Consider the following 16,577-nt stretch of genomic DNA (forward strand, 5'->3'; position numbering starts at 1 on the left):
AAGCCAGAGTTTTGGCCGGTATAATCTCCCCAGCTCCAGGAAGCTGTTTACACTTTTGGGAGATTTGGCCCTGGTTTAGCAAATCCAGGGTGTTTTTCAGGGTGTTTGTTCCTCCTAGGTCTACGATGGCAGCAATAGTTCTGCTCGCCTGCTGGGCTCCTTCAGCCGCACCGAAATGCTTGGTACGAGCATCAACAGCACTTCCAGCACCATGTGGCTCGAGTTCATCACCAACAGCGAGAACACAAGCAAAGGCTTTGAGCTGCAGTTTTCTAGTAAGTCTTAGCCCCCTGACCTTGTGAAATGGGAATCCTAATTGTACTAATACATTTTCACTTTACAGTTGCCTGACTAGACAAAGCAGCCCTTTCCCAAAAGGTGATGTTATCTGAAGTGTGTTGAGAGCAGAGGAGACAATATTATGTTGGCAAACTCACCCTGCTGTGAATGAGCTAGAAGCCCTGCAGAGAGTTTGGGTAAAAGCTGAGATCTCTGGGATCTTGCTTAAGTCTTAAGGAAAATATGAAATTCTCAGTTTAGTCTTTCTTCTTTCCTGGAAAAAATAAAGTACTTAATACTACGTGTGTTAATTATACTCTGTTTTGTAAATATCCAGTGAAACCTGACACTGTTTCTCCTGGCCCAGGTTTCGAACTCATTAAGTGCGAGGACCCTGGCATCCCGCAGTTCGGCTACAAGGTCCACGACGAAGGACACTTCGCTGGCAGCTCCGTGTCCTTCAGCTGTGACCCTGGCTACACGCTGCGAGGCAGCAGGGTGCTGGGCTGCCTGACGGGCGAGCGGAGGGCTTGGGATCAGCCCCTGCCCACGTGCGTAGGTGAGGCGGCGCTTTGCACTGAACCCTGCTATTCCTGCCTAGCTAACACAGGTGACAGGGGCTGTGGTGCTGATTACACCCATCTACATGAAAGAAGACAGTGCTAAGGACTCCTTGTAAGGCATCTTCAGATCCAGAGCACTGATCTCTGCAAATGTCTACTGGCAGGCTTAACATGAAACACCGTGCTCAAAGCCCTTCAGCACAGTCTTAACAAGGTTTTTTGCTTCATAGTGAGGGCTTGACTGATTTTTCTAGTCCTTGTCCTTTCACTTGAATGTGTTAAATAGAATGGTGCTTTCTGGTGATGGCAGATAGCAACAAGTGTCCAGGCTTCTGACAGTTCAAAGTCAGGCTTATTTGAGAGCTACATGGCAATTGATTCCAGATATTTTAATTCCTTGAGTTAGCCTCCTCTTTGCTAAGTCCTGAGTTCCCCTTTTCCAGTAAGTCTGCAGTAGGACATGCTCTTGCCTAGAACACTGGAATTGTGGTTTGAGTACTGAAATGAAGTGCTGCTGGTCTATTACTCATTAACCACATAATTAGCTAATATTTTCAGGACACAGTGATGTTCTTACAGGCTTGCTGCTCTCAGATCTCAGCAACCACCCGGCTGCTTTCATGGCTGTGAGCAATGTGCTCAGACATTGGTGCTCTGAGTTCTCCCATGAGTGAGAACCTTCTGTACACTTAGCCCTCTGTTGAATTTTAGCCTTAATTATTCAAGTAAAAAGGCAAACTGTAGTGACTGAGCCATTTTATAACCTTTATCCTATTTATTCCATGTGTATTGTGTATGGAAGTCATGTCTATGTGAGTATATGGAAACTCAGAGGATTTTAATGGACACAGTACGAAAAGATTTGAGAGCTTCAGTTTCTTTGGAAATCCATTAAGCAGATACATATGTGTGTTGGTTTAGTTTTGTTACATTTTTTGAGGATTTTGCACAGTCACAATTACTGAGTTCTTTCACGCCACGTGTGTGATTTAGGGAAGGAAGTGTGCTGGCTGGCTCTGCCCTTGTTCACTGTGAGGCCAAAAGGATGGGAGGAGGTTCTTCGCTCTGATAACAAGTCAGATTTTAGGAACACGTACAGTAGCACAGAGCTATTCTGATGACTAACTACTTCAGCTGAATTAAGTGACTCTCCTTATCTCCTTTGGTTTGTAAGGTTTGAGAATCTCTTTAAGTGGCAAGAAATTCTCTCTCCATTGTAATCAAGACGAAATTTGCATTGTGACCAAGTGCCATTATAGGTAATGAATCTTCTCACTAAACCATGTGCTTCTTACAGCTGAGTGTGGGGGTACTATCAAAGGAGAGTCGTCAGGACGGATCCTGTCTCCCAGCTACCCGACGCCCTACGATCACAATCTGAATTGTATCTGGACAATCGAGGCAGAAGCTGGTTGCACGATAGGGTGAGTTGGGGGTTCAGGGGCTCTTCACCCCTTCAGGGAGGTGGTTGGTGATTTGCTCCCAGCTTTCCTAGTTTGAGGTCAGAGCTAGCTAAAAGGTAAAACTGTTGTTGGGTTTCCAAATCCCTTAAGTGCCACTAAAATCTCCCAGTAGTTTTGCAGTAGAAAATGTGACTTCGATATCTGAAATGAGCTCTAAATTAATGATTATTGTAGTTGGTTTTACTTTGCATGTACAACTTCTTTTGTACGTGCAAAGTAAAGTACTTATGAGTAAGTATTTCTGAGTAGTAGATCAGTAATTAATAAAAGTTGGTGAAGAGAACATAGTGCTATTTTGAGACTCTCAAATGAGAGAGCCGGTGCTGGTGTTACCTCCTTGCCAGGTGGAAAGCATCACTTCTTCCCCCTTCGCTTTTGCTTTTTAGCCATGTGTGACTTGTGCCTGTAACATCTATTATATCAAGTGATGGTGAACCTGGAATAGTTGCTATTTCCGCCTGTGATACTACTGTATTAAAACAGCATCTAAAAGCTTTTACGTGTATATCTAGCGTAAATGCCCTTCACCCCTTCACCTAAGGGACGTATGCAGAAACAAACATTTTTCTCCATATCCAACATATGTCCAAGCGGCATAACCCTAAAATAAGGACATATATATAAAAAAAAAAATGCTTGGAAGATCACATCCAAACAAAGGATAATGCCAGGCAGTTATGGATTTGGTTCGTCTCCGATTTATGCTGCCAGAGGAAATTAACACTGAAATGGGTGAGCTCTGTCAAATTACTTTTGTGTAAATGATTAAACAGGCAGGCATAGGGGTCCCCGGATGTGAGTGGACAGCTGGAAAAATGAGACCTTGCTTTTCATCTTCTAATTGCACTGTTTTATGGTTTTAATAACAAACAGATAAAATGAACTATCCTCCCAAAGGGAAGGCTCAAGATGGTTTCTAAACATCTGGTCTGTATGGAAACCCAAGACAGTTTTCTGCTCCTGCTCTTCTGACTTTTCTTACTGTTCTGTTACCACTTTGCTTTTGGAAAATGGCATTTTTGAAATGTTAATTTGTTTATAAGTTATGTGAACTTGGCAGTTAGGTAAGCATGGTATGAGAACATTTGGCTCATAAAGTTAGTGCAGCCACCAGCAGAATTCAGGCAGTTTTCTACTTTGTGATACTTCATCTGTGGTCTCTGCTGCTCACAGCTATTCCCACAGGGTTAGGGTGCAGCAGTATCAGCGTTTATATCTGGGCAGGGTTTGGCTGGTTTCAGTTAATCCAGAGGGTGAAGGAGGCAGGAAACCCCTCGCTGCTGCTCCCCCGGAGCGAGGGAGACTGCGCCATCCCCACGGTGGCCTCGGCACAGCCGTAATCCCGGCGCAGCCGTAATCCCGGCCGCTCGTGCAAGGGTGCACAAGCGCACGGAGCCGTGCGCTCGCACGCCCAGCCAGAGGCTTGAGAGGGGCCAAGGCTGGCATGAAGTGATGCCAGGCACTAGTCTGCTAATACACCTTGTGACCCCTCCTTTCATCAGAGATAAAAGCTCCCTTCTTCTGCTCCTTTATTTGGCAGCTCAAACAGAACAGATGATCTCTGGGTTGTTGAGAGAGCATATTTTCAGCAACTTCATTTTTATGGTAATCCATTGGAAAAATAATCCTCTTCACGCATGATACAATTGTATAAAGTCCTCATTTATAACTTGCATTAAAATTAATCACCAAAGCCTTTCGAATAAAGCTGTATCTGCACAGAACGATGGGAAGGAAAGGAAGAAGAGAAAGCTGCAAAGATGAGTGTGTCCATTATTGATGGGAATGTGGCAGGGCTGCACTCAGAGAGGATTAGCCGTGCGCACGTGTGAACACGCGTGTGTGAACAATACACGCGTCGGGGCTGCCGCGGCGGGGCCGCGCTGGGCAGGGACTGAACCGCCTTCGAGTGCCGCGTGCGTGGCGGAGAGCGCGTGTGCACTTCTACTGCATAGCAGCAACCTCGGTGTCACCACAGCTTATTGGTATTGCCAGCCCTAGTCTCATGAAAGGGACTGTATTGACAGGTTCATTTTTCACAGGCTTACCTGGAAAGGCAGGTAGAAACACCTGGATCTTCCAGATTGCTTCTGTGGAGACTTCTAGGGGTGCAGCATTGACTGCTTTGCATTGGGGAGCCCTCTCCTGGCCGAGGTGCTGCCATAGCCCGCGCCTTGGCTGTGCGGGCACCGCGCAGCGCGGCCCCGGGCTGCCCTCGGCCTCCTGCAGCGCCAGGCAGAGCTGGGCAGCGCCCAGGCTGGGCAGGCAGGCGGAGAGGAGCCTCTCGCATCCCCTGGAGATGCTCTCTGGAGAGCAGGCACTGAAGGGCTCCTCAGAGCGCCCGGACTCGCCTGCCTCCCCTTCCTCTCCATTCCTTGCTAAGCTGGAAGCATTGCCCTCTGTCACCTATATATATAGCTGCAATTCCTGATTTGCTTTTAGCTGCATTTTCATGCATGTAATTGCGATTGTCAGAGTGCAAAAATAAAACCCTCTTCTCTCCATTGTCTGCTGAACCAGTTGCTCTGTCTTGTCTTAAATTAAGCCCTGCTGGGAATAGAATCAGGCTGATAGAAAAATCATGCTGTAGGGTTACAGATGTGCCTATTGAAAAGATTGATTTGCTCCAGAGAACATCAGTTTTTCTTAATAAAATCAGTTCTCCCAATAGGTACCTGAACTAGCTGCCATTGGACAGACAACCTGTGCCTTGCACTGTCATCCACTTATCCTGCTGAAAGCATCCTCCTTGTTGGTAAATCCTGCCTGCAAGTGGCTTCTTAAAAATAAATTAGAGTGTTGCTGCGGCCACAGTCAGCCCCGGCCCCGCGGTTGGACCAGGATCGAGCTCTGTCGGCAGCGGGATGAACCAGAAGGAGCGGCGGGCACCAGCCCCACCTCGGTCTGTGCCCTTGTTGCCGGTTACTCCAGCAGCTTTTCCATGGGGAGCTTTTCTGGCAGTTTGGGCTGGCTAGCACCAGGGAGCCCAAGCATCAGCAGGAGATAGGAGCATCATCTGGCCAGCGCACCTGGAGAGAGCGGCTCTGCTGTAATCCCTTCTTCTTTCCCTTGAGTCTGGCTTTTTTTACTTCGCTCAAGGTCTCTGCTAGGTAGATTTATGATTCAGCTCTTTTGGATTCTGTCAGATTCTGGGGATGTCATTTTGTTGCTGAGTACATTGCAGTATATATATTTTTTTTATGGCTCTACCTTATTTATTTATGTCTGCCCCGGATAAATGGGAAAGCAGCCAAGCGAATGCTTCCCTGTTTTCCTCAGTGGACTCTCTGTCAGGGCTTTAAGCCCAGTATCTGAATGTTTTATTTTCACAGGGTTTCTCGGTACAGTTTATAGATCTGTGTCCCCGTTTCAGAACAGCATGCCTGGAGTTACCTTGCATTAGCCTGATTTCATCATGTCAGGTGGCGTTTTCCCCAGTGATAATGTGGCAATGAAAAGCAGAAGCAATTAAAGCAGTTTCCTGTCACTCGGTGTTTTAAAGGCAGCCAGGAAAGGCGCCGAGCCCTGATGTATCCCAGCCTGTAGCTGGTAACTCCCTGAGGGGCAGCAGTAACAACCCCAGCTGGCCTTGGATGCTGCTCCTCTTGGAGCATCCCGGAGCCCAGCGAAGGTCTCATCCGGGCAGCGGCCGCTCCTGGTCCTCCCGCCACGGAGGCAGCTCCGGCAGGAGCACGGAGCAGCCTTTCCCCTGCTCGGGAGCGGCTGTCGGGAAGCGGCCGCCCCGTCTGCGCCCTCGGGGTGCGGAGCAGGGAGAGCCCTGATGGGCCCGGGCGCGATCAGAGCTCGGAGCGGTCCCGCTGCAGCCGCGTCCGCACCCGTGTGCGCCTGGCGCATGCGCTGGAGCCTCGTGCCCTCTCTTCAGGGCAGACAGAGCTATAAAACGCAGAGTAAGGAGATGGCATCTGCATTCAGAGCACCGTAATAAATACCAGGTGAAGACCACGGTGTCATTTCAGTGCTGCTGCCAACTTCCTTTTTGCTTTCTCTCCCGCCCCTTCCTACCGTGTGCTTGCAGAGCTGGCTGCTGCTACCCTCCTGCTCAGGTTATTTTGCTAACTGAGCTACATAAAGCTTTGCAATATCCAGTTTTACAAAACATAGCACAATCTGCTCCAGCGTGGGAGGCATCCGGGAAGCAATGGGCTGCACCTGGTTGACGGCTGCTTTGGGCAGAGGCGCCTGCTCTGCTCACGTGTGGGTTTCCATCTTCTGCTGCCCTGTCCAGGAGACACAGGTGCCCTGATGGTCTACAGGAGCATCCTTGGCCTCTTCCTCTCCATTCAGTCCTAAACGGCTGCATCCCCAGGGTTTGCTTTTGTTGTATTCACGCAGGGCTTGTTGTGTTATTGGTGGAGTTGCCCTCTGTCTGTCCTGGGACAGGGTTGGGGAAGTGTCCCGGGTGTAACACCACCGTGCTGCCATGCACAGGGTCTCCCCGAGCTCGTGGTCATTCCAGGTCCATCCTTCCCTGCATCCACCGCGTCTCCGTTCCCGTGTCCCAGCCATGGCTGCTGCTGCGTCCTCCATCTGTGTGCCACCATTCCCTCTTGGTTAACTTTGGGGACAATTAATAGCACTGGTCTGTTACAGGTTCCTTTTCTAGCAGCACCGACATGGTGTTTTAAATAGCAGCTGGTGTTGGTTGTTTTTCTCTCTGTTTTTTCCCCTGTTACACCAGATTAGCTTGGTGCCAGGAGCAAATTCTTTGATCCTAGTGCAGGTAACAAAAATCAATGCATTTTATCAGTAGATGCTGGCCCTTGACAGAAAGCTGTTCCTTGCAGGACACCAGAAAGCAAAAGGACAGCCAAGGTTGTTGCTGTGTGCAACGCAGGGCACTGTGTGAATTGGATGAATTTACATCAGTTGTCTTAAGGGACCCCAGTCCATTTCCTGCTCGTTTTCCTTTTCGAATAAGCTTCTCAATATTTCTGTGTTTATCTATAATGGAGCTCAGTAAAACCAAGGACAAAGCCCTCGTCCTTCCCTTCCCAGGCTCCGTGCCTCTCCAGCGCGCGTTTCCTGCATGCCCTTGAAGGCTTTTGTGCGTGTGACAGCTCCTCATTGCAGTGGCTGAGCCCTGCCAGCACCAAGGCAGCAGTGACAGGCCAGCTGGGGACGTTCCCACTGCTCGCTGAGGGCTCCTGGCCCTTCACCTTGCTGCTCAAGTCTTAGAGGAGAGACTGGTAATTCCACTTGCCTAGGATAGGAAACAGAAAAGGGCCCAGATGTTCAGAAGGCAGGAGCATCTGTGACTTCGTTGCTTTTCGTTTAGGCACATTAAGTCTTTTATTAAGGACCCATACGACTTAGGAGATCTTGTTTCTTGCAGTGAGATTGAGTTAGGTGGCTACAATGTTTTGTCCAAGGTGAGTTGTTGAGAGAGAACCTGTTTCTTACTCAGTGGGCCATGCTACCCCAGGTTAGTACCGTTCTAACTCTCTCTGGAACAAGGCAGAGCTCTATTTGTGCTGTGACCTCCAGTTGTTTTTGCCACACAGGCTCCACTTCATGGTTTTCCACACGGAGGAGTTCCACGACGTGCTGAGGATATGGGACGGCCCGGTGGAGAACGGCATCCTCTTAAAGGAGATCAGTGGGTCTGTCTTACCCAGCGATGTCCACAGCACTTTCAATTCTGTCATCCTTCAGTTCAACACTGATTTCTTCACGAGCAAGCAGGGCTTTGCTATTCAGTTTTCAGGTAGGCTTTATAGTATTTCTTCGGTGTCGTTCAAACATGTTTCTCTAGCAGTAATGTTTTTTCAGGTATTGATGGAAATGCCTTGCAATGAGGGGCAGCGTTGGGGTTGCCACAGGTGGCTTTGCTTTTCCCGGTGTCTGCGGCTCGTGTCTCAGTGGCAGGGAGACCAGAACAGGCTGCTAACTTGTCTTATCTCCAGTGGCACAGAGAGCGATTTTCTCTGATTCTTTTAAGAAGAGCTTGCTCTAAACTGGCTACGTGTAATGGACTCATATCAACTTAGCAGGAAATAAGCCCTGCTCAGCCGCCTGATACGGAGCGGGTCTTTATTGACTACTGCTGCTCCAAGCCCTTGTTCAGCAGGTGTGACTAAGTAGTCAGGCCTAAGCTCAGGAATAGACAGGTTTGGATCTTGTGAACTTTAATGATCTATATAAGCTTACAAAGCTTCTTCCTCCGTGATCTTCCATACTGTTAAATAGCTCTAGTGTTGACGAGCCTTGAGCTCAGTCGGCAGTGGGGTTGGTGCCTTGGCTCCAGCTAGGGTGGCAGAGGGGATGGAGACCCACGGGGGGCATCTGATACCTCCAAGCGACACAGCCGCGCGATGGGGAGGGAAACAGCTGCATTTCTGAAAGACCTGGCTTGGTGCTGCAGAGGCTGAATTTCCCTGTCACTCAGTGGAAGTAAAAAACGCTAGCGGAGTAGTTTCTTTTGCAGCATGTGTCTGACACAGAAGTCTATAAAAATGCCATGTAGGATCAGTGGATGCCTGGACTTGCTAAGTAAACATGCACGTGCACAATTACACATCCAACTTGCACTCTGTGTAGTGCACTTGAACTTGCCATTCCCCAGAGCCTTTCCCAGCTGGAGGAACAGATGCTCAGTGCAAAGTAAAAGTCAGGTTTTGTGAATATGGCAACTTGAAGGGACACTGAAGGAGCAAAGATGGGGAAGTCAAGTCACCGCTTGGATATGTGTCGAGGGACAGTCTACATACAGTCAGTGCTTGGCATCTGCAGTGTGAATTTTTGGTTTCTTTCCCTTTGCGTCTTTATTACTGTCCTCTGCCAATGAGTCAGAGATGGAAAGAAATGTGCTGTTGTGGTTGGGTGCACAGGAGAGTTAGGAAAATGTTTCAGATAATAGTGGGAGGGAGGGAGATTTGAAGTTTTAGAATGAAATTTAGTGTGGTTACAATGGCTGGGAATAAAAAAAGAATAATATCTCATTTTTCTGGGAAGCAGATGAATGTCAGCCAGGAGGAAATTCTGCAAACCCATACTAAACATATTTTAAATACTCTTCCAGTTTCTACTGCCACTTCCTGCAATGACCCAGGAATCCCCCAGAACGGGAGCCGAAGTGGTGACAGCAAAGAGGCGGGTGACTCCATCGTCTTCCAGTGTAATCCGGGATATGCTCTGCAAGGGGAGGCCAAAATCACTTGTGTGCAGATTGAGAACAGGTTTTTCTGGCAACCAGACCCTCCCTCCTGCATAGGTATGTTACAGGCATCTCTCCTCTTGTTGCACCAAGCTCCCTGCCCTGATTTCATTGCAAGATTTCTGGACCTGAAAGGGATAAATCCCACCTGGCTGGAGGTGATGTTGACCTGGCACTGGGAGGACTTAGGTGAATGATCTCTGCGTACAGAGGTAGCAAATTCTATGGCAGGAAAGAGCTAGCTGACATTTTCTTTGAGCTCATAAAGAGATAAAAGAAGCTCATAAAAAAGGATCTTTTTAACATCTCCAGAACATATGAAAATAGTCATGCTAAGCACATAAAGCAATAAATATTAAATTTGCTCGCCAATTAAATGCTGGATAGAAATTACCTATCCTGTAACCTTCGTTCCTGTTTATGCAGTGTTATCCCAGGCAAAGAAAACTAGATAATTCTGTTCCAAAGGTCTTACTGAAAGTCAGCTAGGAAGCTTCTGCGGCTGGCACAAGAGTCATGCCTACTGCAAGAGGTCTTGATATCACTGTCATGATAGTCGTGTGACATCCTTTCAGTATGATAGGGACCACCTTTTAGTCTTCCTGGAGAAGTAACTAAGTCAGATGATGCATGCCATGTCCATCTAGCCATTGAGTTCTTTCACACCAGAAGCTGGGCCCTTAGTACTTCATAGAGACACAGCCAGTGCCTTAATTTCAGTGCAAGGTGAACTGAGCTGAGGGAATTCTCCTGGGTCATCTTTATTGTAGGCCATTTGACTTGGAGATACTGTGTTGAATTCTTTGTGAACAAAGGCCTGGCAATCTTGTTTTAGGAGACATAAGCTCTGTGATAGACTATGAAAACCTGAAAGCAATTTCTTGCTCTTTCCCTGACTTCATTCACAAAGGATTTGGGGGAATAATCAGTGAATAGATAAAGTCAGTTTTACAATGACTATGTAACAGGCTGCCTAGTTAGAGCCAAATGGGAAAATGGATTTTATTTAAGGTTTGGATCTTGTGTTTGTATTTAGCATTTCAAATACATTTTCCCATCTTTATTGAAACACTTCTGCATTCCCTAAATAATGTGGGCAGAACTGAATCCTCAGATGAAGCAATCCCCAGGGATTTGGGGCAATTGAAGTCTGGATCTGGACTCAACTCCAAACAGCAATAACTCAAACCAGTTTCTAGTTTAATCCTTTGGAGACTCTGGGTGGCATTTTCAAAGAAATCAGAGGGCGTTAAACACTCAGCTCCCTTAGGCTTTTCAAAAATGAGTCTGTATGTTTAGAAGTTTCTTCTGAGGGTTCCCTTGTCTTCAGAGTCTGAGAAAGGAATGCATCCTGAAGGTGAACACGGGGGCTCACAGACACAGCACACACACCTCTGGGTCGCCCATGGTGTTGAGCTGAACTCTCCTCTGCGCAGTCGTTTCCTTGCCTGTTCGCTGGTGGTACCAGGTCTCGTCGTCTGCAGTAGGGTCTGAGCAACAGGGTGGGTCTGGGCGGCAGCTCTCATGGAAACGCTGCAGAAAGGCTGACTAATAAATCAACCACAAACATTTGCCACAGTGGAAATGTGTGCAGTCACTTCAAAAAAAGCAATAATTGATTTTTCAATCAGCTTGGCATTTAATGTGCTGGTGACTGTATAAACATGAACAAATCATTAGTCCCAGACAACATGTTTTCACTTACTTAGCAACAATCCAGACTTTGGCAGGGAGTTGCCTAAATACGTACCACGGGAAGACACGGAGCATCTCTCTCCTCCACCCCCAGTTACTCTATATGCCACAATCTTATCTCACGAAGATGGTAATAGCATCCACAGCTGTTTCTCTGCGTGTGTGTCCTGCCTGCTATAAGAGAGCCCTGATCTCCATTAGGGCCACAGCAAGCTTTGCAATACGTATCTTAATGCCTATCTGATGACACAGTCAACTATCTTTGTCCCCTTATCTATCCCTATGGCTTGCTCTTTCTTGCTGTGTCTCATCTACTGCTTCTTAAGTTTTTGTGAGACCAAGCCTCATCGCTGTGCTGGATTTCTCCTTCAGCTCCCTGCGGAGGTGTCTTGACAGGGCCGTCCGGAGTGATCTTGTCCCCGCAGTACCCAGAGCCCTACCCGCCGGGGAAGGAGTGCGACTGGAAGCTGACGGTGTCGCCCGACTACGTCATCGCTCTCGTGTTCAACACGTACGTGTGTCCCCGCGCTCGGGTTCAACATGTGCGTGTCATTACGCTCGGGTTCGGCACTGCGTGTGGCCCCGCACCCAGGTTCGACCCTGTGTGTGTCGCCGTGCTCATGTTCGATGTGTGCGTGTGTCCCCGCGCCCGTGTGTCCCCGCAGCTGGGCCAGGCTGCCCTGCGGGGCTCCTCCGCTCTGCAGAGCAGGCTCCAGGAGGGCATCCCATAGCGGGGAGTAACCAGTTCTCAGATGGACCCTAACTTGGGAGAAGATGCATATGTTTCAACTGCAGCTTCTCTTTGATACACATGTGGCTTTTAAAGAGAGTAACTGTTAATTCATGGCATAGTAAACCCCTACAGCGCCATCAGCCCGTGGCATTAGCACTAGTTCTCAGTCCCTTACAGAACGGAGGTAGAAGTGTCCTGTTTTTTTCTCTTCATCCTACTCATCTTAGAAGCATTTTCTTTACTATCGGGTTGTGAAGCCCCTTGAGACAACAGTCTGTTGTTCTCCAGGGGCTACTGTAGTGTACTTAATTCACTTCAATTACACTTCAGGTGTTCCTCTTCTGTTTTTTCAGCTTTAATTTGGAACCTGGGTATGATTTCCTTCATATCTATGATGGACCTGATTCACTCAGCCCCCTCATTGGAAGCTTTTATGGCTCCCAGCTGCCCGAGAGGATAGAGAGCAGCAGTAACAGCCTCTTCCTCGCTTTCCGAAGCGATGCCTCTGTGAGCAACACTGGCTTCGTCATTGACTACACAGGTAAAATACGTCCGGGCGGGAGCATCTGGCCCACCTCACTCAGCAAAGTGCTTGGGGTGTTGCCTGCACTTATCCTCAGGTTAAACCACCTAATTGAACCATATGGAAGAAGCTCTAGAAACTGTGGGAAACCTCTGTTTAGCCAGGAATCTGGCTGCCTTTGTGGCTACTACCAACTCTGATTAATGGGCATGGTATGGAAGGGTGGGAGGTAGAGGTGATCCTGTAGGCTGCCTCAAGGGCTGCACTACAGAGCAGCATAAAATGCAGCAGAAAAGCAGAACATGCCACATAACTTCAAATTTGAACTTTCAGAGTTGTAGGGAGTGTTGAGCTGTTAACTGGAGATTAAGAATGTTCCACATTGCCTTGGATTAAAGATTTATTCTTAGCAGCAAAAACAGCCTTGTTCAAAAGAAGTTGGTGCAGACACACGTCTCTAACATGGGATCTGTCTGCCTCGTTGGCACTGTCATTTGAAAGTACCAAATTTTTGGGCGGCTGCCTTTACAAGTGGGGATCATGGAGGTGGATTCCTGCCTCTCTGCAGTCAGTGGAGCTCTGCTGACATTGATGCGTTTTGCTACACTTAAAATTCTAGAGCATCTCCTTAAAAAAACAAAAAATCACTGAAGGAATGCTAATCAGTGAAATGAGCAGAACAGTAAGTTCACAAGGATCCTGGGGTATTAGAATATTGGCTTTTCTTTCTTGCATGAGGAAGAAGTAATATTTTCTGGTGGCTTCAACTCTAATGGGCAGAGACAGGGAAGTGATCAGAGTTTTCCCCGAGTGCTTTAGCTCTGTCAGTAGAGCAAGGTGGGAAGGGACGAACCTGGCACGGTTATTCTGGGAGATGGGGGCCAAAAGCCCGAGGGCTTTGGCAGGGTGTGTTCCTTGTTGGTGTCTCATGCAGGTAAAAGAGCGGAATTGTTACAAACTCTGGTAAATAATGTATGGAAAAAACGGCTCCCATGGGCTGCTGCTGCCGAGCCCTCCGTGGCATTGGGGAATTCTCTTCTCCCATTTCCAGCTCTGGTCTGTGGTTTCTGCTTTGGGATTCGCCTGGCCAAGGGCTGAGTGCTGGTGTTCTGGTCTGCAATGGGGAGCCCTGTTTGTTGCACTGAACAGATGGACTTGCATCCAATACAGTTATGATAAGAAAATGACAATACTGCCTAGCATTCAACAGATTTAGTTTTCTGCTCCCACTAGAATTAATTTTACTGATAATTCTGTCTTGGATTTTACTGCTTTTCCCTGTTCTTTTTGGACAGCCTAAAAGTAGTTAAGGAATGAAATCTCATTAAATTAGGGTTGTTGTGCAATGCATTTTTCTCCTAAACACTCCTACGGTGTTAATCGTGCCTACACACTTCCCACAAAGCCAAACTGCTGGGAGAAAAGAATGAGGCTTTCAGTTTGCTCATTAATTTCCCCGCACTTTACAAGGAGCCCAGGATTCAAGTCTGAGAAGCTGCGGAAAATAGAGCTGTGGGGAATTGCAGAAGAAGAAAGGAAGGTGGGGAGGGAGCGCGTGTGCTAGAAAATCAAATATCGAGCTCGGCTCGGCGCCAGCGAGCGGAATCCCAAGTACAGTTCAAAGACACCGGCTTTGCTGCAGCCTCCCTGTGCCTGGCGCCCACGGGGGCTCTTGCCCCTGGCTCCCTAAATGCCGGACGTCACCTGTGTCGCTGTGCCCGGAACGCTGCTCCGTCCCCGGCGCTTTGTGCTCCTCTTTCGGTAACGTTCAGGGGACGGAAACAAAGCAGCCATCTGTCAGTCCCTCCTTGAACTCCTGCATCTTCTCTGGGACTGAGATTGTAGCACTAGCCTGAAGCTACAGCGTGTCGGGTGAATTTCAAACAGCCTCCGCTCTGCGTTTGAAATTGTTTCGGGGGCAATGGCTCTTCAAGAGAAAGTCCTCCTCTGGGACGAGCAGGAATGGAGAAAACGGAGGAGAAAGCGTTGGGCTTTTCTTGTGCCAGGCTTTGCAGAGCGCTGCAGTGCCCAGGAAGGCGTGCGAGGACAGGGCTGCAGCCAGGCAGCCTCCCATCCCGCCAGGTTCTGGTAGCAGGACGCACATCTTGGCTGTGCACCCGTGCGGCAGCGGCAGCTGTGCAGCAGAGTAATGAAAATCAAATAAGATTGCTGCTAAAGAAATCCTAAGTGGATTCACCCACACACGCTTAAATTTCCAGAGGTTTGGTGTGCTGTCTGCATTAAAGCTTGGGTTGTTTCAGAGGGCAGGTGCAACTGAAAAGCAGTCGTTTGGAATTTCAACTGGAGAGGATTGATTCCTGGGGATGATTTACCAGGAGTGAGTAGATTTTGGTTTCAAGCTCATCCTGGAAAGGAAGGCCTGCTCTCCCCATTGCTCTCCAAAGACATGCTCTCCCCAGGCATCCCATTGCAGCCCTCCAGAAATTACCATCATAATGCTTGTTACAACAGCAGCTTTGCTGATGGCCTGGCTGCGAAAGCAGCGTGCTGGGGTCGTGGTGGATTCACCTGCACCCAACAAGTGGTAGCCTAACTAACCCCGGGGGTGATAAGGTGCTGATTACAGGATAAGAAAGACAGTTATAAAACAAAAACATAAATACAGGAAAACAGATTGCTTGCTACATGCTAAAGATTGATGTCCTGTTCCAGTTGTTGCTTAAGAATATTTTATGGATGTCCTAGCTGCAGAAAGCTAAGGTGTCTCTTCAGGGAGTCGTCTGTATTCCCCTAATCAGTTTGCACAGCAGCATCTTGCAAACCATGCGTTTTATTGAGATGCCTTTAACATATTCATTCACCGTGATGTTTCTACACGGAGCCTGAGCACGTTGCCATGTGCAGGGCAGGGCTGCCCCGTACCTCGCTGCTCCTGCATCGCCCTCGTCCTCGGGAAGCGCCGGGGACGTCGCTGTCGTGGGTGCGAGCGGGGTGTCCCGATGGCTCCGTGCTCAATTGCCCCCAGGTGCCTGTTCGGATTTGCCCCTTCATTCCTAGGGCACAAAGTGGGAGGGAATTTCCAGGTTGGATGCTCCAAAGCAGAAGGATTTTTAGTACTTCCTGTTTCTGTTGCAGGCCAGAAGTGGAGAGGCGTGAAATTGAAAGCAAATGAAGCAAAACTGATTAGTTTTCACCCTTCCAAAGGAAGAGTGGGGGGAAAAGAAACTTATTTCAAATCCATTATTATTGCACCAGAACTATTTTGCCCATCTTGAGCTTATAAACATATACTCAGCATTTCTCATGGGGTATTTAAGGTGGAAATTCTCCACGGAAACACTATCCTGTCTAATCTATTGTTGGACAAGCTGTTTAAGAATATGCAGTGTTTTACCGTTAAAATAGCCAGAAATTGGAGATGAAACTGGACCCCAAAACAATTTGCGTTTGAAAATACAGGTCTGTCCTTTGGAGAAGGCAGCCTGTTTTGCTGGGACGAGGCAGAGGAGGTTGTTCTGGCTGGTGCAGGGCTGAGACATCCTCCCGTAACTTGTCCCTTCCTGCATAGAAGGTGGTTGCAGTGGAAGAAACCCTGCTCTTCAGGCAGTTGCTAAGCCTTGCTTTGGGGTTGGTGCCTGTTCAAGGCCTGCCCTCGCTCACGGCGCGGAGCTCTCGATGCGCAGGGAGGACCGCGGCTCTGACGAGCTGCTCCGGAAGGCGCAGATGAAAGCCTGACCTCCTAGTGTAGGAGCTCGCACGGGGTTTGAGTTTTCCTTGGGAAAGGAGAAGCAAAGGACGCTGCTTTCTGTGGGCTAATGAGCCAATTCTCCTGGCGTTTTTGTCTTGACTCCTTTCTGAACATTTGGCAGCCTGAGTACATGTTAATTGGGACATCAGGCTAATTCTGAAGTATCTGAGTGAAATAAAGCCTTAATTCTAGATGGACAAGCAGTGCAGTTCTCGCTTTGTAGACCAATAAATCAAAGGCTTGGGAAGCTGTGGCTTTCCCCCATGTCCCTCATGAGTCTTTAGCTGTCACCATGCAACCAAGCACTTCCTCAGCGTTGAGCTCCTGCCTCCCTTCGAAGCCTTTTGCTATGGTGGCAGTAGAAGAGCGTTCGGCAAGAGGGATGCGTAGGACTCGTGTCAGGACGTGGTGTCAGCGCAGGTGAGCAGTGTCCCGGGA

The 16,577-nt window shown here is 48.3% G+C and overlaps 1 protein-coding gene across 1 annotated transcript in view; it reads left to right on the forward strand.

The window, feature by feature from the left end:
- Window positions 1–16,577, forward strand: part of CSMD2 (CUB and Sushi multiple domains 2) — a 240,890-nt gene that overhangs the window by 157,784 nt on the left and 66,529 nt on the right. Inside the window, 7 exon segments of the mRNA XM_088531067.1 lie at window positions 119–275; window positions 647–838; window positions 2,140–2,266; window positions 7,828–8,030; window positions 9,345–9,536; window positions 11,547–11,685; window positions 12,261–12,448. Of these exon segments, the coding sequence (XP_088387193.1) occupies window positions 119–275; window positions 647–838; window positions 2,140–2,266; window positions 7,828–8,030; window positions 9,345–9,536; window positions 11,547–11,685; window positions 12,261–12,448 (1,198 nt within the window).

The sequence above is a fragment of the Tinamus guttatus genome, unplaced genomic scaffold (genome assembly GCF_059628265.1).
Source record: "Tinamus guttatus ecotype Peru unplaced genomic scaffold, ASM5962826v1 Tinamus_guttatus_pri_ptg000397l, whole genome shotgun sequence".
Classification (NCBI taxonomy): Eukaryota; Metazoa; Chordata; class Aves; order Tinamiformes; family Tinamidae; genus Tinamus; species Tinamus guttatus.